The sequence below is a fragment of the Larus michahellis genome, chromosome 5 (genome assembly GCF_964199755.1).
Source record: "Larus michahellis chromosome 5, bLarMic1.1, whole genome shotgun sequence".
In the NCBI taxonomy this organism is placed as follows: domain Eukaryota; kingdom Metazoa; phylum Chordata; class Aves; order Charadriiformes; family Laridae; genus Larus; species Larus michahellis.
This window is the reverse complement of record NC_133900.1, coordinates 9,870,914-9,891,048: the sequence shown is the minus strand read 5'-3', so window position 1 is coordinate 9,891,048 and position 20,135 is coordinate 9,870,914. Positions and strand designations below refer to the sequence as shown.

Below are 20,135 nucleotides of genomic sequence, written 5' to 3'. Positions count from 1 at the left end.
TATCTTTTTCACCTTGAAAAATCTTCTAGCAAAGTTGAGTTTGTGTTAACTGTAACCACCATCCAGAGAAACAGAAATGATCCTAAACCATTAGATGTTTCATACAAAGTAGGTCTGATCTGTATAAAGAACGCCCACAAGATAAACTGGGGTTACTTCCCCAAGGCTTGTAATTCGCAACAGGACTCCCACATTTGAGGTCTTAAATATCACATTTGCTAATATTTTTAAACATAACTCATGTAAGGCTGCTTCTCTGAGGTTTAGGGGAGAGAGGCTAGCTCCTTGGCCTTTCAGGAAGAGCACAATGACCCCATTGCCCAGCTAAGTTTACTGTTCCTCCACACACGTCCCAGAGAAGAACACAAAGAATATGAAGGCTAAGTGCCTCAAAGCAAACAGAAAGCCTTTTAGACACCAAAAGGCCAGCCTCCCCCACTGCTCCATCTCAGACTACAGAGCTCAAACTAGCTCTCAGAAGTGAAGCATGAAAACAGCTTGGTGGAATCCTACTCTGTCAACCAACTCACTCAGTCCAGACTCATTCCTCCCCTCCCAGAGACCATGTGTTCATGGGCAAGGTGGCAGCAGCAGCGACCAGCAGTCAGATCACACTTGTAGGCATGAAGAGCAGAGTTTTCTTGAACTCCAGTGTATTCAGCTGGAAACAGAAGCCGGGTACACTTACAGACCTGGGAGATGCCAAGAGATGCACACTCCCATACCACCTCAGAGGGAGGGCCACAGAGTGCCCAGTGAAGAACACACAGCCAGGCAGGAGTGAACCACCCCTCTCCACTGCAGTGGTAACTTCTGAGCCATCCCTCTGGTGACAGCGACACAGCAGCCCCGTCCCCACCGAGGAGCAGGTTGGCAAGGCCGTGAACTGTAAAACCATCCTGCTGCAGCCTGTGCACCTTATGCAGAAGTGGTAACCTTGACAGGCAGGCTGACATTAGAGGACGGACTCTCATTCAGGACAGAAATACTATGACAAACACAATACAGAATTATTTTGACTAGATGCAAGTAGAGCAAAAAGGCAGTGGTGTCATGTATTCTTGTAGGGATGCCTCTGGTTTGGCATGACAATTGTTTAATAGACTAAGAATTTATGGTTTTCTGATGTTTCTGAAGTCATTGGGGTTAATACCGAATTATTTCTCTGTAGCCAAAGCCTTTTTGTCTCCCTCAGAAGGGCACATTCACATGCAGGTATTTAACTGTACTACACTCGCAGAGTTTTCCAGTGCTACACTTGCCATCCTCCTTTTCCCAAGTAGAACCCTTACAAAGTGCTCCAAGCCTTTGCATCCAGTTTTCTATTTTCTATCTAAGTTGGCCTATTTTACTGTCCTTCCAGAAAGGGCAATACATGCACTTGAGCAGTAGGGCCTGTTGTGCAAGCTCAGCATGCCATAGAGTGAAAAGGATTACTCAATTGTCTTTTTGAAGCCACAACATCCCTGGCCTTGCTTTTCCATTAAGTATTTTGCTACCTCTACAACTAAGGCCCCTCCAGTGCTTTGCAAGCCTCAGCCAGGGAATCCAAAGTAATCACCCTGCCAGTAAGGGCTGTCTGTGCAACACAAAGAAGATTCCGAGCCTGTCTCTGCTAACACTTCACTTCTGAAAACAGGTCAAGCTGCATGAGATTGTTGGAGTAAGAGGAAACTGTCAGGCAGCCCAGAAGCATCACTTAAGCACAGCCATGCACGGCCCAGGTGAAGACTCTGCCTTGGGGAGAGGTTACAGAGCTAAGAAATTGCTTCCATCACAGAACACATTACAAACCCTGCATCCCCCGTCACCTGCCCTCGCAGGAAGGAATACTACTTTTAGGAACACCACTAATCATCCATAAGGCATCGCTGGAACTGAATCTCCAGTACAAGTTGAGAGAAGGGGTTAACAAAACTATGAACTTACAGGTCAATTAAGAGCACCTGTTCATCCAACAGCAGCTCAAGGAAAATACTGACTAAACACCTCAGAGCTGCATTGAAAAAATGCTAACACCTTTAGAAGCACTTCATTTTTGAATTATTTTTTTTAAAGCAAGCCAAAAAAGTTCTTCAGACACATAGGAAAAGTTCATCAGTTCATCCCATTTTCTTTTAACAAGATTCTGGGAGTTGTTTCCAGCCTCCTGATGCTCATTTCTCTCCTCAACTTGCACACAGCTGCTAGCCTTAGAGGCAGTTCTACAAAGAAGTAGAAGTAGGTTGCCTGCAACTTGTCCTTCCATCAGTTGTGAACATTAATAACATACCACTCCATGTATGCCTTTTTAAGTTCAAGTTTCATGCCTACAGATGAAAGACTAGATGCAGTGATACCAAAAGCTAAATTCCAAGCCAACGCAACCCTTGACACTATATGCCAAATACCTAATGTGTAAGGAACAAGCCCCTGTGCTTATCCAAAGGGAAAATGAAATAATCCTGTAAATACTAAGCCCCCACAGTGCAAACATTAACAGCTCTGAGTGAACAGCCTTGTTTCAGCTACTTACACAGCATGCCTGTGACTAGAAAAACAGCACACAGCCATTAGCTGCTTCTCTGGGGCTGTGTTTGTGCCACAAGGTCACCAGGGTCACCCCGGGAAGGCCAGGGAGCCCACACACTAGCTACCAGCAGTGCAGGGCACCATCCTTCCCTCTAATCCAGACCTATCCCGGGGACACTAACTAAATAGCTCTCTGGAAGTCAGTTCCTTTCCACCCCTACCTCTGCTATTAGGCTTACCCTTCAACCACCCCTCTGGGTTCTGATGACAGTGACACAAATTAAGCAGCAGGTTATCCCAAGCTATCAGTCTTCAACCTTTTGCCAGAAAAATATGGTGTAGGCAGCATCTTCCCCTTCTCCCTGGGCACTTTGGGCTATCTGCACACACTTAGAGTCATGCCTTGCTCCTCAGTTACCTTCCAGCACACAACATGCAACACCACACAGTAAAATGGGATTATTAGATGCTGTTTCCTGGCTCTTTCAAACTCCCAAAGTTGTTTTGCCCAGCTCCAAAGTTTTCATTTGACTATTTTAGAGTTGGTTATAGCCCCAGGGTTCCTAGTGTCACTCCGTGCCCCTTCCTTATCAGCCCGCTACTCTGCACTGCTTCATCTATCTTGTCTTCCAAGGGCTCTGCTGTCACACCAGAGTCATCTTGTGCACTACAGCATTAACAAGAACCAACAATATTTCCCTCTACACAGTAGCAAAACACTTGGCTGCCACCTAGCTAAAAATGTGTTACACTTAGGCTATAGAATGGTCAAGTCAAAGTTCATCAGCTTAGGCAACAGCACCCACTCATTAGAAAATCCTACAGTTTCTTTGGCTTGTCACAGTTGACCCGAAACCAGCTCCGCAGACCAAGAGAAGGCAGAACAGAGAGGTGACACATGTCAGCACTGAAGCCTTGCAAAGTCTGTACTAGGTCAGTGGCCTCTTACTCACACCAATGGCATCAATCAAGCCACCACTCTACAAGGCTGTTGGCATCTAGAGCACTCAAGTTCTCTCTGCCACCTCTATTCTCTTGCCTGGGAAACACTCTCTCCAGATGCCTGCACTCCCAAAAAATTAAGAAAATTAATCAAGTTTCACCTGGGTCTTCCTGGTTCTGGGCAGCTCCCCTACTTCATCAAGTGGATGCCAAATGGAGGACCTGTGTCTGTGGCAAAAGGAGGTGACACTGATACAACAAGGGGTCTCACCAACACCGAGACATCTCAGGGCTATGTTCTTCTGTTTGCAGTGCAAGAAACATTCCAGCAGGCACACTTCTCCACTAAAAGGAAACAAAAAATGATAGAAAAATTAAGACTGGGAAGAACTCAGAAGTATGAAGGACTCTTGATCCCAGACAGTCCTACTGCAGGACATGAAGCTGGAGAGAAGACCCCAATAATGCATTCCTTTCATCTGCAAGGTAGAGGCCACGAGGGAGCTGCAGACCTCATGCAGCATCCCAGGACCTGACTGCAACCTCCGATCTGATCAGCAAGCTCCTAGATTAAGCACAACCTGCTCTAATGCAACAGCCAGTGAACAAAGACCCAGAGGTGGAGGCCAGTCCCAAACTGTAACCTGGGCCACACCTCAAAGGCCCCTGGGCCCACTACATGCAGCCTGGGACACCACAGCACCTGAAGTCTCTAGCTGCTGCATGGACCTGTGGATGGACAAGACCCAAAACTGCATGCAGCACAGCAAGCCTTTGTTTTGGTCCAGCTGCTCATTTCCTGTCACAGACAAGGATCCAAACACAAGTGCCTTTAACCCACAACTCCCCTCTGCCCTGAACCATTGTACACTGCAGAGGCACATTGCCACCTATGGGTTAAGGAGCCATAAACCCCTAGCACCAAGATCACATTTGTCCACCCACCTATTCCTACACCAAGACCATCCCAAACAGGAGGTACATTTGTCCCACTCTCCCAACACCAAGACATCCTCACTTCAGCATCCAGTTCAGGCAACATCATTTTAGCCCTGGACTGCAAAGCAAGAGATGGACAAGAAACACCTAAAAATCCTCCCTGCCTCAGGGGTCTCCAGGCCTGGGAGAAAGCCCTTCCCACCACCCTCTCTGCATCTCCCCTCCCTGGCCCTGCTTCCATTTTCCTAAGGGTTTAATCTCAAGCAGAACTTCATTTCTGTTCAGTGCAGATATCTGCTGGTCAAGCTGGTCATGGCAACTTCACAACAGTAGGGCTGTCAGACTGGTGTTCACCACCTGCCTGACTAACAGCTAGTCCAGATGGCCAGCTCATCTCAGCAGGGATGCAGAGTCCTTTCCCCTTACAGTGGAACTAGTGGTAGAAAAAACAGGCACTAATTATGCGTTGCCTAATCTTTCTCTCTCTACCTTCACTCATTTCTTCTCTTTCTCAAGCTTCAGGGACTTGCAGGTCCTGGGCCTCCAGGAAATTAAGCAGTGAGTGGGTGGTTATACCCCGACTGAGTTACTCCTGTAAAGGCCTATCCAAGCCACAAGAAAACCGGCTGGGATTTCATCTGCATACCCAACAGCCCATCCCCAAGCACCACTAACTTCATACATGCTCTGTGTTGCCATTAACACCCTCAGCCAATCCTGCCTGGTAAAGCAAAGCAGTTTTCTTCCTCCTACTGCTAAGAGAGGAAAATGAGCTGGCAGAAAGTGCTGCTTCCAGCTGACCTGGCCCTCATGGGCAGCTGCAGTCCCCCAAAAGGCATCATTCATAATGCCTTACTCTATTCCTATCAGCTACTGCAAGCCCTGCAGTACTAGGAGTTAAAAAGCTACATTTACATCAGCAAAAGAGGTCTCTAGCTGGTACAACTAACTGAATTAACTGCTAGATCCTGAAATGTGTTTCTAAATCCACAAAAACCTAAAGGAAAAGGGGCTGTGACCACACTGGGGTTCAGCCTACTTCAAGCCCAGGTTACCTGAACTACTGGGAAACGGTCTTCAGTCTGGCCTTTGACTGCTGCCCCCCAACACTTTGTGCTCTCCAGAACAGCCATCATTTCTGGCCGGGTCAGAATGAAGGGAAAGGATCCTAGACCCTACGTGGGAATCCCTAGTCCCGCTTCCAGTGAACAACCACACTTCTGATGTCAGCAGACACGATGGTCTCATGGGACATCTAGTGAGTGACCTCACTGCACACAGACAGGCACAGAAAGCTCCAACACACAGACATTACATTGGCATTAGCCTTAGGACTTATGGATATCGCAGAGAATGCAGACAGCAAGAAAAAGTACAAAATTACACCATCTAGCTCTGTAAGTGTTTTTCAAGTGGGACTTTAACACTATTTCATTGTCATCTTGAGGCCTTCAACAAAAGGAAACAAGCTACCAACAAAGATGCCAGTTTTACTACACTCATGTCATAGAACTACTCCCAAGCAGGTTTTCTGTGGTAACTTGCAATGTTTGGCATTTCAGAAACTACACACCTCTAAAGCAGTCACTCAGGAAGATGAAGCCTACCACCCTTGTTTGCCTGAAGGTCTCCAATTTGTACTTTCAGCACCATTTAAAGCATTTTAAATCACAAGGAGGTTACTTGGTGACAGAACAGCATTGGATGAAGAACACCAAGACACTCCCCAGAAAATATTCTCTAGGGACTATGCATTCCCATCACTCTACCATCTTTAGCATCCCCTCCTATTTTTATTTTTATTTCAAGCATTTCCATCAGGAAGAGTGCTGTTCCTTTGACTGCTGTTATCAGAATCAAATCACCAAGTTAATTTTTACCACCTGCAAACAGGTAGACACTTATGAAGGGCAGCTACTTTACCAGAAAAAAAAACTCACCAGCATCATGATGATCAGACATCTTTCCCTGCAAATGTTTCATGTTTTAAATTTCCATCCATAAAAAGGAGTCCAAACCCTCAAAACACACCAAAGTGTCCTCCATGAGCATATATGCAAGATCAATGATGCTCCTTTAAAGGAAGCCAAGCTCCTGAACTCCTGTTCCAAACACAAAATGAAACATGATAAACATTCATAGATTAAAATAAGCTTGAGTGCATTTCTCATGAAGAGAAGTTATCAGTTTGCTTTAGATGGCTTTGTGATAAATAGAAGGTGATACTTGGACAGGCCTAGGATAACTTCCTTACCTTTCTCCTTACCCTTGGAAGCATAACCCCATGCACCACACACTTTCACCTCCACTGAGCCATGATGCTCTCCACACCACAGGGATCAGAACCTCTCCTGAAGTTCTGGCTCCCCATATTGTACAGCACGCACAGCCAAACACCACAGCAAAGTAAGAATAAGAGTGAAATACAGCAAAAATTCATACAGCTAGCTTAGATCCAAAAGCCAAATCTATCACTGACAGCTACACACAGGACAAATCTCACCTGACAAAGGAGAAGCAGCTCCCAGCCTTTTTGGTTTATTTTTCAGCTAGAGTGCTTAGCAAGTGGATGATGGACTCACTCTCAGCCACACCCTGTTTGAAACACACACACAATTTTACAAGGCTTGAAGCAGCCCACTGGAAGACAGACAGTTTTGCAAGACAGATAGTTTTTCTATGTGAGTAAAAACTGTATTGTGTCCACAAATGGACTATAACTCCTGTTGCCTGAATTATCCAGGTACTCATTAAATGTTCAAAACAAAACCTGTGATATTAAACAAGTCATCTCAGGCAGAGCTGGACAAGGATAAGGAGCTCTGGTCCGAGCTCTGTAAGGCTCATCGATGAAACCAGTCATTCTAACCCAACACCCTTCTGCATCAGCTGTTGCAGTCAAATGGGGAGTTTCCCCAACACCCTCAGGAAGCAAGGGACCAGCTCTGCACAGCATGTGACACACAGACACTGTGACACTGCTCAGGGAGGAGAAAGCCAGCTGCAAACATCGCACCTCATACCTTTGTTTTACTGTTTTCATCATTGTTTTACTATCTTCATCATTATGAATCCGGGTTTCCATGCACCTACTGAAGAGATTTCTAGCTTAGAGGACTCAGGAAGCATAACTGCATCTTAGCTCCTCCCCAGCCAGCTGACTCAGAGAAGGTTCAGGCAGACACTGAAGCCAAAACCTAACTGTAATTCCTGCGCCACTAGGCAGAACTAGTGGGTAAAGGTACCCCCAAAGGTGAGGCTGCTCAGGGCACCTATTAGTGCCCTCATTCCCCTGGCACACTCCCAAGCTCCTCTGCTGACACCCAGTGCAGGAACCAGCTCACTCAACAGAAGCCTATCAAAAGCCCTCTCATGGGACCCCCTGAAGAGAAGGCAGCTTTCATTCTATTCTGAGATGAAGGGGAGAAGAACCCTCAGAAAACATTCCTTCATGCCTCACAGCACCTGCTCTTAGACAGAGACAAGAGAGCCCCAGCTCCATCCTACCTTGACATGGCCAGTCTGCTTCCACCAGGTAAGGACAGCTCACACTCCAGCTACTACCTTAAACAACAAACATAAACTATTTAGTATTACACCTCAGAGGTACTGCACAGTCCACACCAGGTGTCCTAACCAATTAGGAAGAGATCATGGTTTAATGAAGTGTTTTGGAAACACTCTGCCATCAGAGCTGTTCTGAAGAGTGTTGATGGATGTGGTGACAGGGGCTTTATTAAAATAAAACCAATCTAAGTGCTTATAACACCTTTTATTGTATTAGTTTTTCAAGCATTTACACTTTTATGACAATTAGTGTTAAAACCAGCTTTAACACAATGCACAAGTTCTGTTCCCTGCTGTGCCACCGAACCTAAAAAAACAGCTTGGATGTTATCATCTACCAACAGTAAAGACAACCCTAATTTATGAAGTTATTGCTACAGATGAACCAAGACAAACAGTCAGTGAAACTAAAGCAAAATAACCTCCATGCCACCTGCCACACACCAAACAAAACCCAGTTCCTCCTTGAGAATAGGAGTCTGGCTCTTAACAATGACAACCTGAGGACTTTGCACACTCATAACTTACAGAAAAGCTTACCAAGGAAATTATTTCCCCCCCAACAGCTACACTCAGCATACAACCTCCCCAAAACAAAAGCCACAACCACATATAGCACAACAGATTTAACAAAATCACACACACAATAACTCCCATGCCCAAATATCATGGTCTGAGGAACCCACAGCTTATTTTCATTCAGACAATTATTCCACCACCCAGTGACCCCTCCCCACCCAGGAAGGAGAATCAGGGAAAAAACAGAAGGAAACCAGAGAGCTGAAAGATGAACAGATTTATTAGAATAAGATTTGATAATTAACAGTAGTAATACTAAAGAACCACTACTGATCACAACACCCAAACCAAGTACACAAGAACTATACTCAGCCCTTGCCATCAGCAGGCAGCTGCGCACTCCCAGCAGGGGACAGCCAATGTGGGGCACTGAGTGCTGCAGCTCCTGGAGACAAGGAAGGGCTCAAAGGCCCAGCACTGGGGCAAAAAGCTGTCAGGAGGGCAGCCATTGCTGCAGGGAGAGCACTCCTCAGCAAAGTGGGGGGGTTTTCTCTATTAAAAGTGATGCCCCTGGTATGAGGGAAATCCTCTTGGCCAGCCTAGGTCCAGCCCCTGGGTCTCCCTCCTCCTGCTCCCTCCACCTGGCAACACCCAAAAACACTAAGACCATGAAACCCACATACAATAGCCAGCTACAAAGTAAATGTTTTCACAAACCCAGATGCTGCAGTACCCTATAAGTGCAGTTTTCCCAAGCATTAGGGGAGAAATGAGTCCTGTGCTGCTCAAACCAGGACACCAACTATGACTGGAAAGTGAAGCATAGTAAGGGTGAGACTTCAATTAAGGCCCCCCCAAAACTTAATTAAGGAAAATTTAAAACAGTCCTTACCTTCATAAGCCTGCCCACGGAGAGCCTTTAGGAGGAGGAAGCAAACCCTTCCCAGGGAAGGGCCCCCGAGAGCAAACACCCCCTCAGCCAATCACGGCCCCACCCGGGCCCCCCCGTCCCGGGCACGTCACTGGCTCTGACACGGCACCAACCGCTAAACACGGAGAAGAGAAACCGCAAACTACTCCCTCACCGCACCAAGGCCGCCGGCAACCCCAACACGCCCCAACGCGCCGCCCGCCCTTATCTACTCCCGCCTGCCTCGCCATTGGTGGTTCCCGTGTGACGTTCGCGGCGCGGATTGGACAGCGGGCGCGAGGCCCCGCCCCCAGCCCCGCCCCCGCCAGGTGCACGCGGAGCCAGCCGAGGCTACAAGAAGCCCCGGGCGAGGCAGGCGCCGCTGCAGTACCGGGCACCGCCGCCAGGGGGCGCGAGAGCGGAGCGCAGCGGGCGGGGCCCAGCGGAGCGGGACGGCGGGAGCAGGTGAGGGCGCGGGGGCGCCAGGGGGGTCCCCTCTGACTGGGGTGGGGGGGGGGTTCTGAGTGGGGAGGGGGGTTTCTGAGTGGAGTGGGGGTGTCTCTGAGTGGAGAGGGGACCCCCCTGACTGGAGAGGGGGGTCTCTGACTGGTGGGGGCTTTCTGACTGGAATGGGGGGGTGTCTCTGACTGGAGGGGGGCTCCTCGACTGAAGGGGGGCGCCCTGACTGTAATGGGGGGTCTCTGACTGGAGTGGGGGTTCCCTGCTGGGCTCGGGGCCCGTCTGCGGGCGACCTGGGGGCCCCGCAATGCCCCAGGCGAGCCCCGGGCCCTGCCGTGGTGAGGGGGGACTGGGCCCGGTCAGGGCCGGGGGGGTGGTTGGGCCCGGCCGCGGCTCCTGCGGGGTGTCTGTGCCCGTTCGGGCTCTGAGGGGTGCCCGGGGTGCGGGTGTTTGTCCCCCCTGGGTTGGGGTGCCGGGGCCCGGCTGGGCTGTGTGGGTGGTGGGGCCCGGGGTGGGGGGTGTTTGAGCCCCCCAAGTTGGGGCGGTGGGGGGTCAGCTCTGTCCCGGAGCAGCCCCGGGGGGCTCGGCCGGGGGTGCGGGGTCCCCGTGCACAGGGGGGGACCCTGGGTGCCAGGCCCGTGGGGTGGCTGTGGGTGACCCGTCCCCTGGGAACACCCCCGGGGGGTCGGCGGGGGGGCCTGTGTCTGTGTTCTGGGGGGGTCCACAACCTGCACAGGGGGACATAACACCTCTCTCTGCGCTGTACCACATTTTGGGGGGTCGGTACTGACTTGTTGGGGGCCGCGGCCGGGAGGGCTCTTGGGGGCTGGGGGACGTGGGTGGGCAATGCTGGGAGCTGTGTCTGAGGTCTCCTTTGGTGGAGTTAACGCATTTTTGCTGTAGGTTTTACGGTCCCTGTGTAATGCAAGCACTGCTGAATTTGCCGGGATCCTAAAATGAGCTATTTTACATGGCTAGCTCTGGACTGCATCCATTTCCAGGCCAGGGTGGTTTGGGCTGCACAGACAGGGTGTTCCCGGGACACCAGGGCATGGTCTTGGCACCCAAATGCGCAGACCAGATGGCTGATGGACTCAGAATTTCCAGGCATTTTCCAAAGAGGGGAAGCAGAGGTGCTGGATACTGCCCTAATCCCAGTGAGTACCAGGAGGGATGAGGAGAGGCACCAACAGCTGGAGGCACCTGAATTGGCTCCACCTGTGTGCTGCTGCCTGGCTTTGTCCACAGTTTCTTCTGCTTCTCAGTTTCAGGTATTGGCTGTTACTCTGAAGAATGTTTTTTGTTCCTTCCTGCAAAACCCCAAGGGCTGCAGCTGGTTCCCAGCAGGGCCGAGGCTGGGGGGTATCATGTCCCCTGAGGTGCTGGGGGCAGCAGGGCTGGGACCAGAACGGCTGCGGCATTTCTGCAGGTCACCTGCACCAGAGGAGCCTTTCCTTCAGGTGAAGAGTAAAGTCAGGAACCTGAATTTTAGGAAGTGTCCTGCTTTAAGCGACACAGGGTTAATTTCTCTTTCAGTAATTTTACTTTTCAGTAACTTCTCTTCTAATACTTGGGGAAACTGCATTTCTAGAAGACTCTGTTGTCTGAATTTGTGAAAATGTTTATTTTATAAACTATGGTGTGCATGTTTCAAGGTCTCAGTGTTTTCAAGCTTGCCAGGTGCAGGGATGAGGAGGAGCAAGACCCAGGCACTGGACCCAGGCTGGCCAACAGGCTTATTTCATACCACGAATGTCACATTCAATATAAATTAGGAAGTTTGCTGAGAAGTCTTTCTCTTCCTGGATGTCTGCCATCCTGAGAACTCCTTGCCCCAGTGCCGGACCCCTGAGCCCTTCCCTTCCTCCCGAAGCTATAGCGCTGGCAGTGTCCCACATTGGCTGTCCCCGCGGGGAGTGCACGGCTTCCTGCTGATGGAATGGGGTGAGTATAATCCTTGTATGTTTTATATTTGTATTGGGATCAATATTCGTTATTTAATATTATTAATGTTAATTAATCTTATTCGATTAAATCTGTTTATATTTGTCCTGGTTTGAGGTAAAACAGACCCAATGTGCCGTTCAGTAATTTTACTTTTTACCTGAGCCTCTTCTATTAACAGCAGATTATGGAGGCAGTGTTTGTTCTCAGTGATAAGACCTGATTATTTGTAATTTATGCCTAGCAATGGTACGCAGAGAGGCTCCTGCTTATACTTGTTGCTTTGCAACCCAAATCAGCTACCTTTGTTATTTGCCCCATTGGAGGGTGGGAAGCGGAAAAACGTAGAGGGGTCGCACCTGCGGGGAGGAGCGGACAGGAGAAGTGACCCAGAACTGACCAAAGGGGTATTCCATCCCATTGGCATTACGCTCGGTATAAAAGCTGAGGGATCAAAGGGTCAGCTCTTTCTTCAGTGGCCGGCATCCAAGGAGGACTCTGTCTGTTCGTCTGCCTTTGATCCTGATCTGTGGGTTCCTGACTCCAGATACGGAATCCAGCTTCCATCCGTTCCATCAGTCTGGGACTTCCTCAGTGCCCGTTGGTGACGTGATCGTCATCCTGGGACCTCGATACGGTTTTAAATATAGATGTACATATTTCATTATTTTAAAATTATTATTTTATTAATTTATTATTTTCATTAAAGCAGTTTAGTTTTTTTCTAAACTCCTAAGCCTCTTTCTCTGTCTCCCTCCTCTCCTTGGAGAGAGGGGGAGGTCATCTGTCGTTCCCTTCAGCGGCCAGTCCGGCCCAAACCATGACAGATTGATTGGTGCCCAAGGTGGGGCTCGACCAGGGCTCTGACAGATTGCCTCAATAGTTTGAGTTCCAGCTTGCCCAGAGATGGAAACAGGCAGCTCACACCCTATTGGTTTTGGACAGAATATTGTGTTGTCTCTTTGTAGGGTTTTGTTTCAAGTTAGTTGATACAACACTGCTTAACCTGCTGTATGCGTTGTATAATTTATTTGCTCTTTGTATGCGGTGGTTTAAACATGCTAGTCTGCTGTTGTGTTTAATGCTGATCCGTGCTGTGACTGATGGGATAACTTCTTTACCTGCATACTTTGGGCGTTGTGTAATGCATTTTGTTACCAATTACACTTTCAGTTTCACCTTGGGAGAGTTTACTTCGCCCTTTACTGCTCATTCCGAATTGTCACCATCAGAGCTAGGAGATGTATGTGTTTTGGATTTCAGAAATGGTTGTTGCTTGCTTAAAATCATGATTTTTTTTGTTGATTATCCTGAATGTGTTGCAGGAGTGGTTTCTTACTAAATGTTGGTGCAGGAGTAGGTATTGTATGACGTGCGCTGCCACTACTCAAACTCCATCAGCACTGGTACAAGTTGCCCCGGTGACCAGAAAGAAAAAAAAAAGCGGTCCGTTCATTTCCCTGCCTGTTATGACAAAGACCAGATAAAGCCGGATACCAGGGGAGAAGGCTCTTCTGATGAAGATCCAGGAATGAGTCCTTCTAAAGCAGATCAGAGGGTATTTCTCGGGCAGCGTCAACACAGGAGGAGGAATCAGACGCAGGGGTAATTGTTAAATCCTTCTCTATGAAGGACTTGCGAAATATGAGAAAGGACTTTAGCCGTCATGAAGGGGCAGCTGTGGAAAACTTGACTGAGAAAACTGAGATGATGATTGAAAAGAATGAGAAACTGTTTGATAGACTGTCTAGGATTGAGGAAAGACCCCACTCTTCCCCTGCATGGACCCACGTCACAGCCGTTAGGAGAAGATGCCCTCTTACGAAGCCGGCTCAAGAGAGACAGAACATACTATGAGATATCCTGTGATTTTGCCTCGGTGACTATGGAGAGGACATGAGGAAGCGGGATAGAAGACCTACCTCGGCCCTACAGGCAGGAGTGAGTGAGTTGCAAGGTACAAGAGAGAGAAGAAAGAATCCTTCCAGGAGGATGACTGCTCCAGCCCTCACGGAGCGGTTTTCTGCTCCGAGTAGGAACTCATGTGCTAATTGTAGATGTTGAGCCAAGGAGTGATCAGCAAGACTCGCTCCCCTTTTAACAGCCCTGTATGGCCAGTACAAAAGTGTGACGGAGACTGGAGATTAACAGTAGACTATCGTGGCCTGAATGAAGTCACAGCACCGCTGAGTGCTGCCGTGCTGGACTTGCTAGAACTGCAAGATGAACTGGAGTCAAAGGCAGCCAAATGGTATGCTACGATTGACGTTCCTCATGCATTTTTCTCTATTCCTTTAGCAGCGGAGTGCAGGCCACAGTTTGCTTTCACCTGGAGAGGCGTCCATTACACCTGGAATCGACTGCCCCGGGGTGGAAACACAGCCCTGCTATTTGCCGTGGACGGATCCAGACTGCACTGGAGACGGCTGGAGCTCCGGAACACCTGCATAGTGCATTGATGCCATCATTGTGTGGGGTAATAGAGCAGCAGAAGTTGTTAAGAAAGGTAAGAGAATAATCAAAATTCTTCTAAAAGCAGGTTTTGCTACAAAAAGAGGTAAGGTTAAGGGGCCTGCACAAGAGATCCGGTTTTTAGGAATGAAGTGGCAAGATGGGCATTACCAGATCCCTATGGATGTGGTTAACAAAATAACATTTATGTCCCCACCTACTAACAGAAAGGAAACACGAGCCTTCTTAGGCATTGTGCTTTTCTGGAAAATGCACATTCCAGGTTATAGTCAGATTGTGAAACCTCTCTATGAAGTGACACAAAAGAAAAATGAGTTTACGTGGGGCCCTGAGCAACGACAAGCCTTTGAGCAAATTAAACGAGATTATGCATGCACTAGCCCTTGGACCAGTCCGAACAGGACAGGACAATATTTCAACCCTCGTGTTTCCTTTTTTTTTTTTGCCAATTCCCCATCCCAGGACTCTTGATCAGGGAGTGTAGCGATAGGACGAGGGGTGATGGCTTTAAACTAAAAGAGGGATGATTCATACTAAATATAAGGAAGAAATTTTCTGTGCTGCGGGTGCTGAGACACTGGCCCAGGTTGCCCAGAGAGGTGGTCAATGCCCCATCCCTGGAAACACTCCAGGCCAGGTTGGATGGAGCTCTGAGCCCTGCTCTAGAATCATAGAATCATTCAGGTTGGAAAAGACCCTTGGGATCATCGAGTCCAACCATCAACCCCACTCTACAAAGTTCTCCCCTACTGGGAGAGATGAGCTGGGAAAGTGGGGAGAAACCCCCCCAAAACTGGAAGAAAGAGGAGGAGGGAAGCTTTAATCCCTCCCCAAGTAATTCACCCCGCCTCTGTTTCCCTACAAAAGAATTAAAAAAACATAAAGCCCCCGCCGCAGGAATTCAAATAATTCTAAAGCAGCAGGCAGGTGCCCAAAATGCACCGGAAAGAAATGGTTTTGAGGGGGAGAGGAGGGATGTCTCCCACCTCACAGTGGGGGGGGTGGCCAAAAAGGGGATACCCCCCGCCCTCAGAGCGTGTGGATAAGGTACTCCTCGTCGTTGTCGTCGGCAGGGCTGCAGGTCCTCCGTGGTGGGAGCACCTTGCTTTTTCTCCAGCAGGTTTTGAGGGCGAAGTCCACCAAAACGGCTGCCGTCACGACCAGGAACACCCCGAGCGCCGGCTCTTTCATGGAGAGGTAAACGCCGCTGAAATCGGTGCCGGCATCACCTCCTTTGGGGTGACAATGGCTCCACACCGTTGCGCCCCTGCTCATGGCAGGGGGGTTGGACTAGGTGAGCTTTAAAAGTCCCTTCCAACCTAAACTGTTCTGTGATTCTGTAGGAGTTTCTGATGAGCTCAGGGGTGTAATTAAATGCATTTTTGTTTCCTTTTGGTTAACACAGTTCACTAGCTGATGTGTTTAAGCAGCTGTTTACCAGAACCTTGTGTGTGCTTGCTCACCACATGTTATGGTTGAAGTGTACAGTTGAAACTTAAGATTAAAGGTTAAAGTTTTGACTTCACACAGCGGTTGTATTTGTGCATTCATTTTTACCACGCTTTTCTTTCCCCCACAATAAAACAGGCTGTTTTATTGTCCCCGTCCCTCTCCGAGCTCTACCCGTCTGTGCCTGACCCCGCTGGCAGCTGGGTTTTTGCCAGGAGCCCATGAGTGACCGTGGACAGATGTGGCGCTGGCTGCTGGCCGTGATGTTTCCCAGCTGTGAGAGCTGCCGTCCTGGTGCTGCCTGCCCCCTGGCCGCTCCGCAGGGCTCTGCTGCGTGTGCCAGGCACGACGGCTGCTGTGCCCCCCTGCCTGGGGAGTGTGAAGAAAATGCCTTTCCCTAATGATGACATCGGTCAGTCTTTGTCGTATGGAAGCGTATGGACTTTGCGAATCCGTACTGGGTCCCATTCAGCACCGCAGCGTGATGAGGTGGTGGAGTTTTACTGCAGACGTTTGTGAAGTAAAACAACCTAAAGGATGTCCAGGCCCTGGACATGAAGACTTTGCTGTGTAGAAGCTGAGAGCTGTCCCTGAAGGACAAAGGACACTCCAGGACATCCAAGGTCAAGCCAGCCTCTCTGACGCGGCCCGGTGACTTTCCTGGCAGGTTTCGGCATCAACCCTCTGGGGTCCCCTCACGGGGGACAGTGGCTGCAGCTCAGCTAGTGGGGCTGGGGGTCCCCCGCAGCTCCCGATTTCCACCATGGGATCAATCCTCACTCAAAGACGCTGGCGGCTCCCGGGCCTGGCTCCCATCCGTGTTTCCGGGGGAGGAGGGGACTCAGTGGGGCTGGGGGTCTCCTGCGGTGGCCGGCAACCCCTCCTGCTGCCGGGCTTCCTCCTCCTGGTGCAGGCACCGGCTGGTTTCTTCTCCACAGCTCTTTTCCAGAGCGGCTGCCAGGAGGACAAACCCCTCCAGCCCAGCATGGGCTCTGCTGGAGCCGGGGAGAGTTCGGACGAGGGGAATTGGTTTCCACTGGGGTTCAGCCCTTCGGCCCTACCCAGCGTCATCCTCGCAGGCAGGTGGGCTGGGGCGGGCAGCATTAGGGCACTGCCACAGCAGGGCCTTGGTGTGGCTCTGAGCTCTGTTTGAAGCTGTGCATTTACCTAAATCCTTCTTTTTCGGCTCAAAATGTGCTGCGGTGGGAGCAGAGGCTGCTCCAGGGACCCACCCCGGCTCCTGCAGCCCCGTCGGTGGACAGTGAAGCCGGGCAGAGGGAGCGATGCCATCCCAGCGCTGCTGGTCCCTCGGGAGGTGTTGGTGGCCCCGGTGATGCCCGTGTCGGTGCCCATGTGCAGGGAAGGCTCACCCCGGTGCCCAGGCGAGGAGCGTGGCCCCAGGGCGGGGGAGGCTGTGCCCAGTGAGGTGAGTGCCCTGGGGCAGCGGGGAGGGGAGCCAGCGCTGCGCGGGGGGACCAGGACACTCGGCTCCCGGGGATGGGGAGGGCACGTGCTGCTGGTGCTGGCCCCGGCCCCACCTTGGGGCTGCTGGAGTCGGTCTGTGACGCTGCTGCGTGGGCAGGTTTTCAGCCAGATGTGGCTGTCACCCACCCTTCTGGGGAGAAACGGGACATTTCTGGTGTCCCGTCCCCTCTCGGGTGTGCGGTGCTGGGCTGCTGCTGCCGAGGGTCCGGGCAGAGCTGCCCGTGCCTGGGCAGCCACAGGTTTGTCTGTCCCGGTGCCACCGGGAACTGATTGTCCCACCTCTCTCCCTCTGCTGGGACGGACAGACGGATGGAGGAGCCCCAGCCACGCCGGGACCCATGTGGGGTGAGGAGCCCTGGGAAGGAGCCGGGCTGCCTGAGCCGAGGCCGACGCTGCCACCTGCCTGGGGACACGTGACAGCGTGGCCTGCGCCCCCCCGGAGACCTGTGAGGACGGCACCGCTACAGCTCCTTATGGCTTCAGGTCGGTTCTTTGGGCCCCTGTTTGTCTCAGGTCCAGCTCCATTTGGGCCCCCGTTTGTTTGTTTGTGGATTTGCTCCCATTTGTTCCAGGTCCGGCTCCTGGACGGCTGCAGTTCGATTTTGGCTCCAGCTCGTTTGTGGCTCCTGTTTGTTTCTGCTCTGGTTCCAGTCCAGCAGATGGATGGCTCCAGCCCCAGCTCATTGCGGCTCCAGCTCATGGATGGCTCTGGCTCGTTTCTGCTCCTGTTCCTTGTGGCTCCAGCTCATTTGCACCTTCAGGTTGGTGGTTTCTGCACCCATTTTGTTTCTGGTCCAGCTCATGGATGGTTCCAGCTCGTTTGCAGCCCCTGGTCATTGTTTCTGTCCTGGTTTAGGCTGGGGCACAGTTAATTTCTTCCCAGTAGCTGGTGTGGGGCTGGTTTGGGTTTGTGCTGGAAACGGTGTTGGTCACACAGGGATGGTTTAGTTTTTGCTGAGCAGAGTTTGCACAGCTGGGTACGGGTCAGCGGGTGGTGAGCAACCGCACTGTGTGTCACTTGGTTTTGTATATTTTATCATCATTATTACTACTACTACTATTATTGTTATTATTTCTTCCTTTTTTGTCCTAGTAAACTGTCCTTACCTCAACCCATGATGTTTACTGTGGTTTTTTCCCTTTCTCTTCCCCAGTTTTGGCTCCAGCTCATTTGTGGCTCCTGTTTGTTTCTGCTCTGGTTCCAGTCCAGCAGATGGACGGCTCCAGCCCCAGCTCATCGCGGCTCCAGCTCATGGATGGCTCTGGCTCGTTCCAGCCCCTCTTCCTTGTGGCTGCAGCTCATTTGCACCTTCGGGTGAGTTATTTCTGCACCCATTTTGTTTCTGTTGCAGCTCATGGACGGTTACAGCTCGTTTGCAGCCCCAGGTCATTGTTTCTGTCCTGGTTTAGGCTGGGGCACAGTTAATTTCTTCACAGTAGATTGGGGTTGGTTTGGGTTTGTGCTGGAAACAGTGTTGATCCCACAGGGATGGTTTAGTTTTTGCTGAGCAGAGTTTGCACAGCTGGGTACGGGTCAGCGGGTGGTGAGCAACTGCACTGTGTGTCACTTGGTTTTGGATATTTTATCATCATTATAACTACTACTATTATTATTGCTATTATTTCTTCCTTTTTTGTCCTATTAAACTGTCTTTATCTCAACCCATGATGTTTACTGGGTTTTTTCCTTTCTCTTCCCCAGTTTTGGCTCCAGCTCGTTTGCGGCTCCTGTTTGTTTCTGCTCTGGATTCAGTCCGGCTCATGGACGGCTCCAGCTCGATTCCAGCTCATTTGGACTCCAGCTCATGGATGGCTCTGGCTCATTCCAGCCCCTCTTCCTTGTGGCTGCAGCTCATTTGCACCTTCAGGTGAGTTATTTCTGCACCCATTTTGTTTCTCTTCCAGCTCATGGGTGGTTCCAGCTCGTTTGCAGACCCAGGTCATTGTTTCTGTCCTGCTTTCAGCTGGGGCACAGTTAATTTTCTGCACAGTAGTTTGTAGGGGGCTGTTTGGGGTTGTGCTGGAAATGGTGTTGATCACACAGCGATGTTTTACTTTCTGCACCCATTTTTTTGCAGGTCCAGCTCCTGGTGGGCTCCAGTTGGGTTTCATCTCCTGGGCAGTTTTGGCTCCAGCCCATTGATGGTTCCAGCTCGTTTTCGCCTCCAGCTCTTGGGTGGTTCCAGTTCTGGCTCCAGCCCCAGCCCATCACAGCTTGTGCTTGTTCAACTGCTCCTGGCTTTTGGCCAGGTCGTAAATCAATCACTGTCATGGCTTGTATATGAATATGAACTGTCATAATTGTACACGTGTTGCCTAATGAGTGTGTTTATTGTTCAATGACTAGTCCGGTGAATAAACAGTTGGACTCTCAAATGAAGTGGGAAAAGTGCCTTTTCGCCCAGAGACTATCTCAGACGTTTAATTCGGCCTGGTGCATGCCGGCGTCCCGCACTTTGGGGAACAACGCGACCGGACCCCCACCTCCGGCGGGGGTCCACGCACCCTGCCTACCCCCCCCTCCCGCCCGGGCCCCAGCGCCCTCCCACCCCCCTCTGCCTCCCACCGCCCAAAGTGCCCCCCTCCCGGGCCACGGTTTTGGGGCTGAAAACAGACGACTGAGCCTCCGTTTCCAAGTCCCAAAAACGCAGCACTTGGTCATTTTTCTGAGCCCAGACCCGCAGGACTCCGCCGGCATTTTCAAGCACAGAAAACGCACGACTTAGTCTTTTTTCTGGGCTGCAGAAATCCCCGGGCTCTGCCCCAAAACCGCCCCAGAGCTTGTTCCCAAACCCCCAGCTGGACCCAGTGGGAGACCCAAGCCCTGATCCACCCCCCGGTGCCCAGATGAGCCCCAAAGCTGGGCCTGAGCACAAACCACCCCCCGGTGCCTGCTCCTGAGCCCCGAACCTGCCCCCAGCTCCCGGTCCTGAGCCCC

The 20,135-nt window shown here is 50.7% G+C and overlaps 1 protein-coding gene across 13 annotated transcripts; it reads left to right on the top strand.

The window, feature by feature from the left end:
• The first annotated feature begins 9,679 nt into the window (after positions 1-9,679).
• LOC141743752 (uncharacterized) lies at positions 9,680-19,575 on the top strand. Of its 13 annotated transcripts, none has more exons than XM_074588650.1 (10): positions 9,680-9,853; positions 10,849-11,791; positions 13,117-14,297; positions 15,384-15,557; positions 15,851-16,795; positions 16,925-17,138; positions 17,503-17,958; positions 18,352-18,512; positions 18,900-19,065; positions 19,276-19,567. In XM_074588650.1, the coding sequence occupies exons 5-10, from the start codon at positions 16,476-16,478 to the stop codon at positions 19,480-19,482; spliced, it is 1,524 nt and encodes a 507-aa protein (XP_074444751.1). In that variant the 5' UTR covers positions 9,680-9,853; positions 10,849-11,791; positions 13,117-14,297; positions 15,384-15,557; positions 15,851-16,475; the 3' UTR covers positions 19,483-19,567. The 13 variants fall into 13 exon arrangements, with proteins under 13 accessions (XP_074444751.1, XP_074444750.1, XP_074444754.1 ...); XM_074588649.1 differs by having other exon boundaries at positions 10,826-11,791; XM_074588653.1 differs by lacking the exon at positions 9,680-9,853 and having other exon boundaries at positions 10,723-11,791; positions 17,503-17,680; positions 17,849-17,958; positions 19,276-19,575.
• The last annotated feature ends 560 nt before the right edge of the window (positions 19,576-20,135 follow it).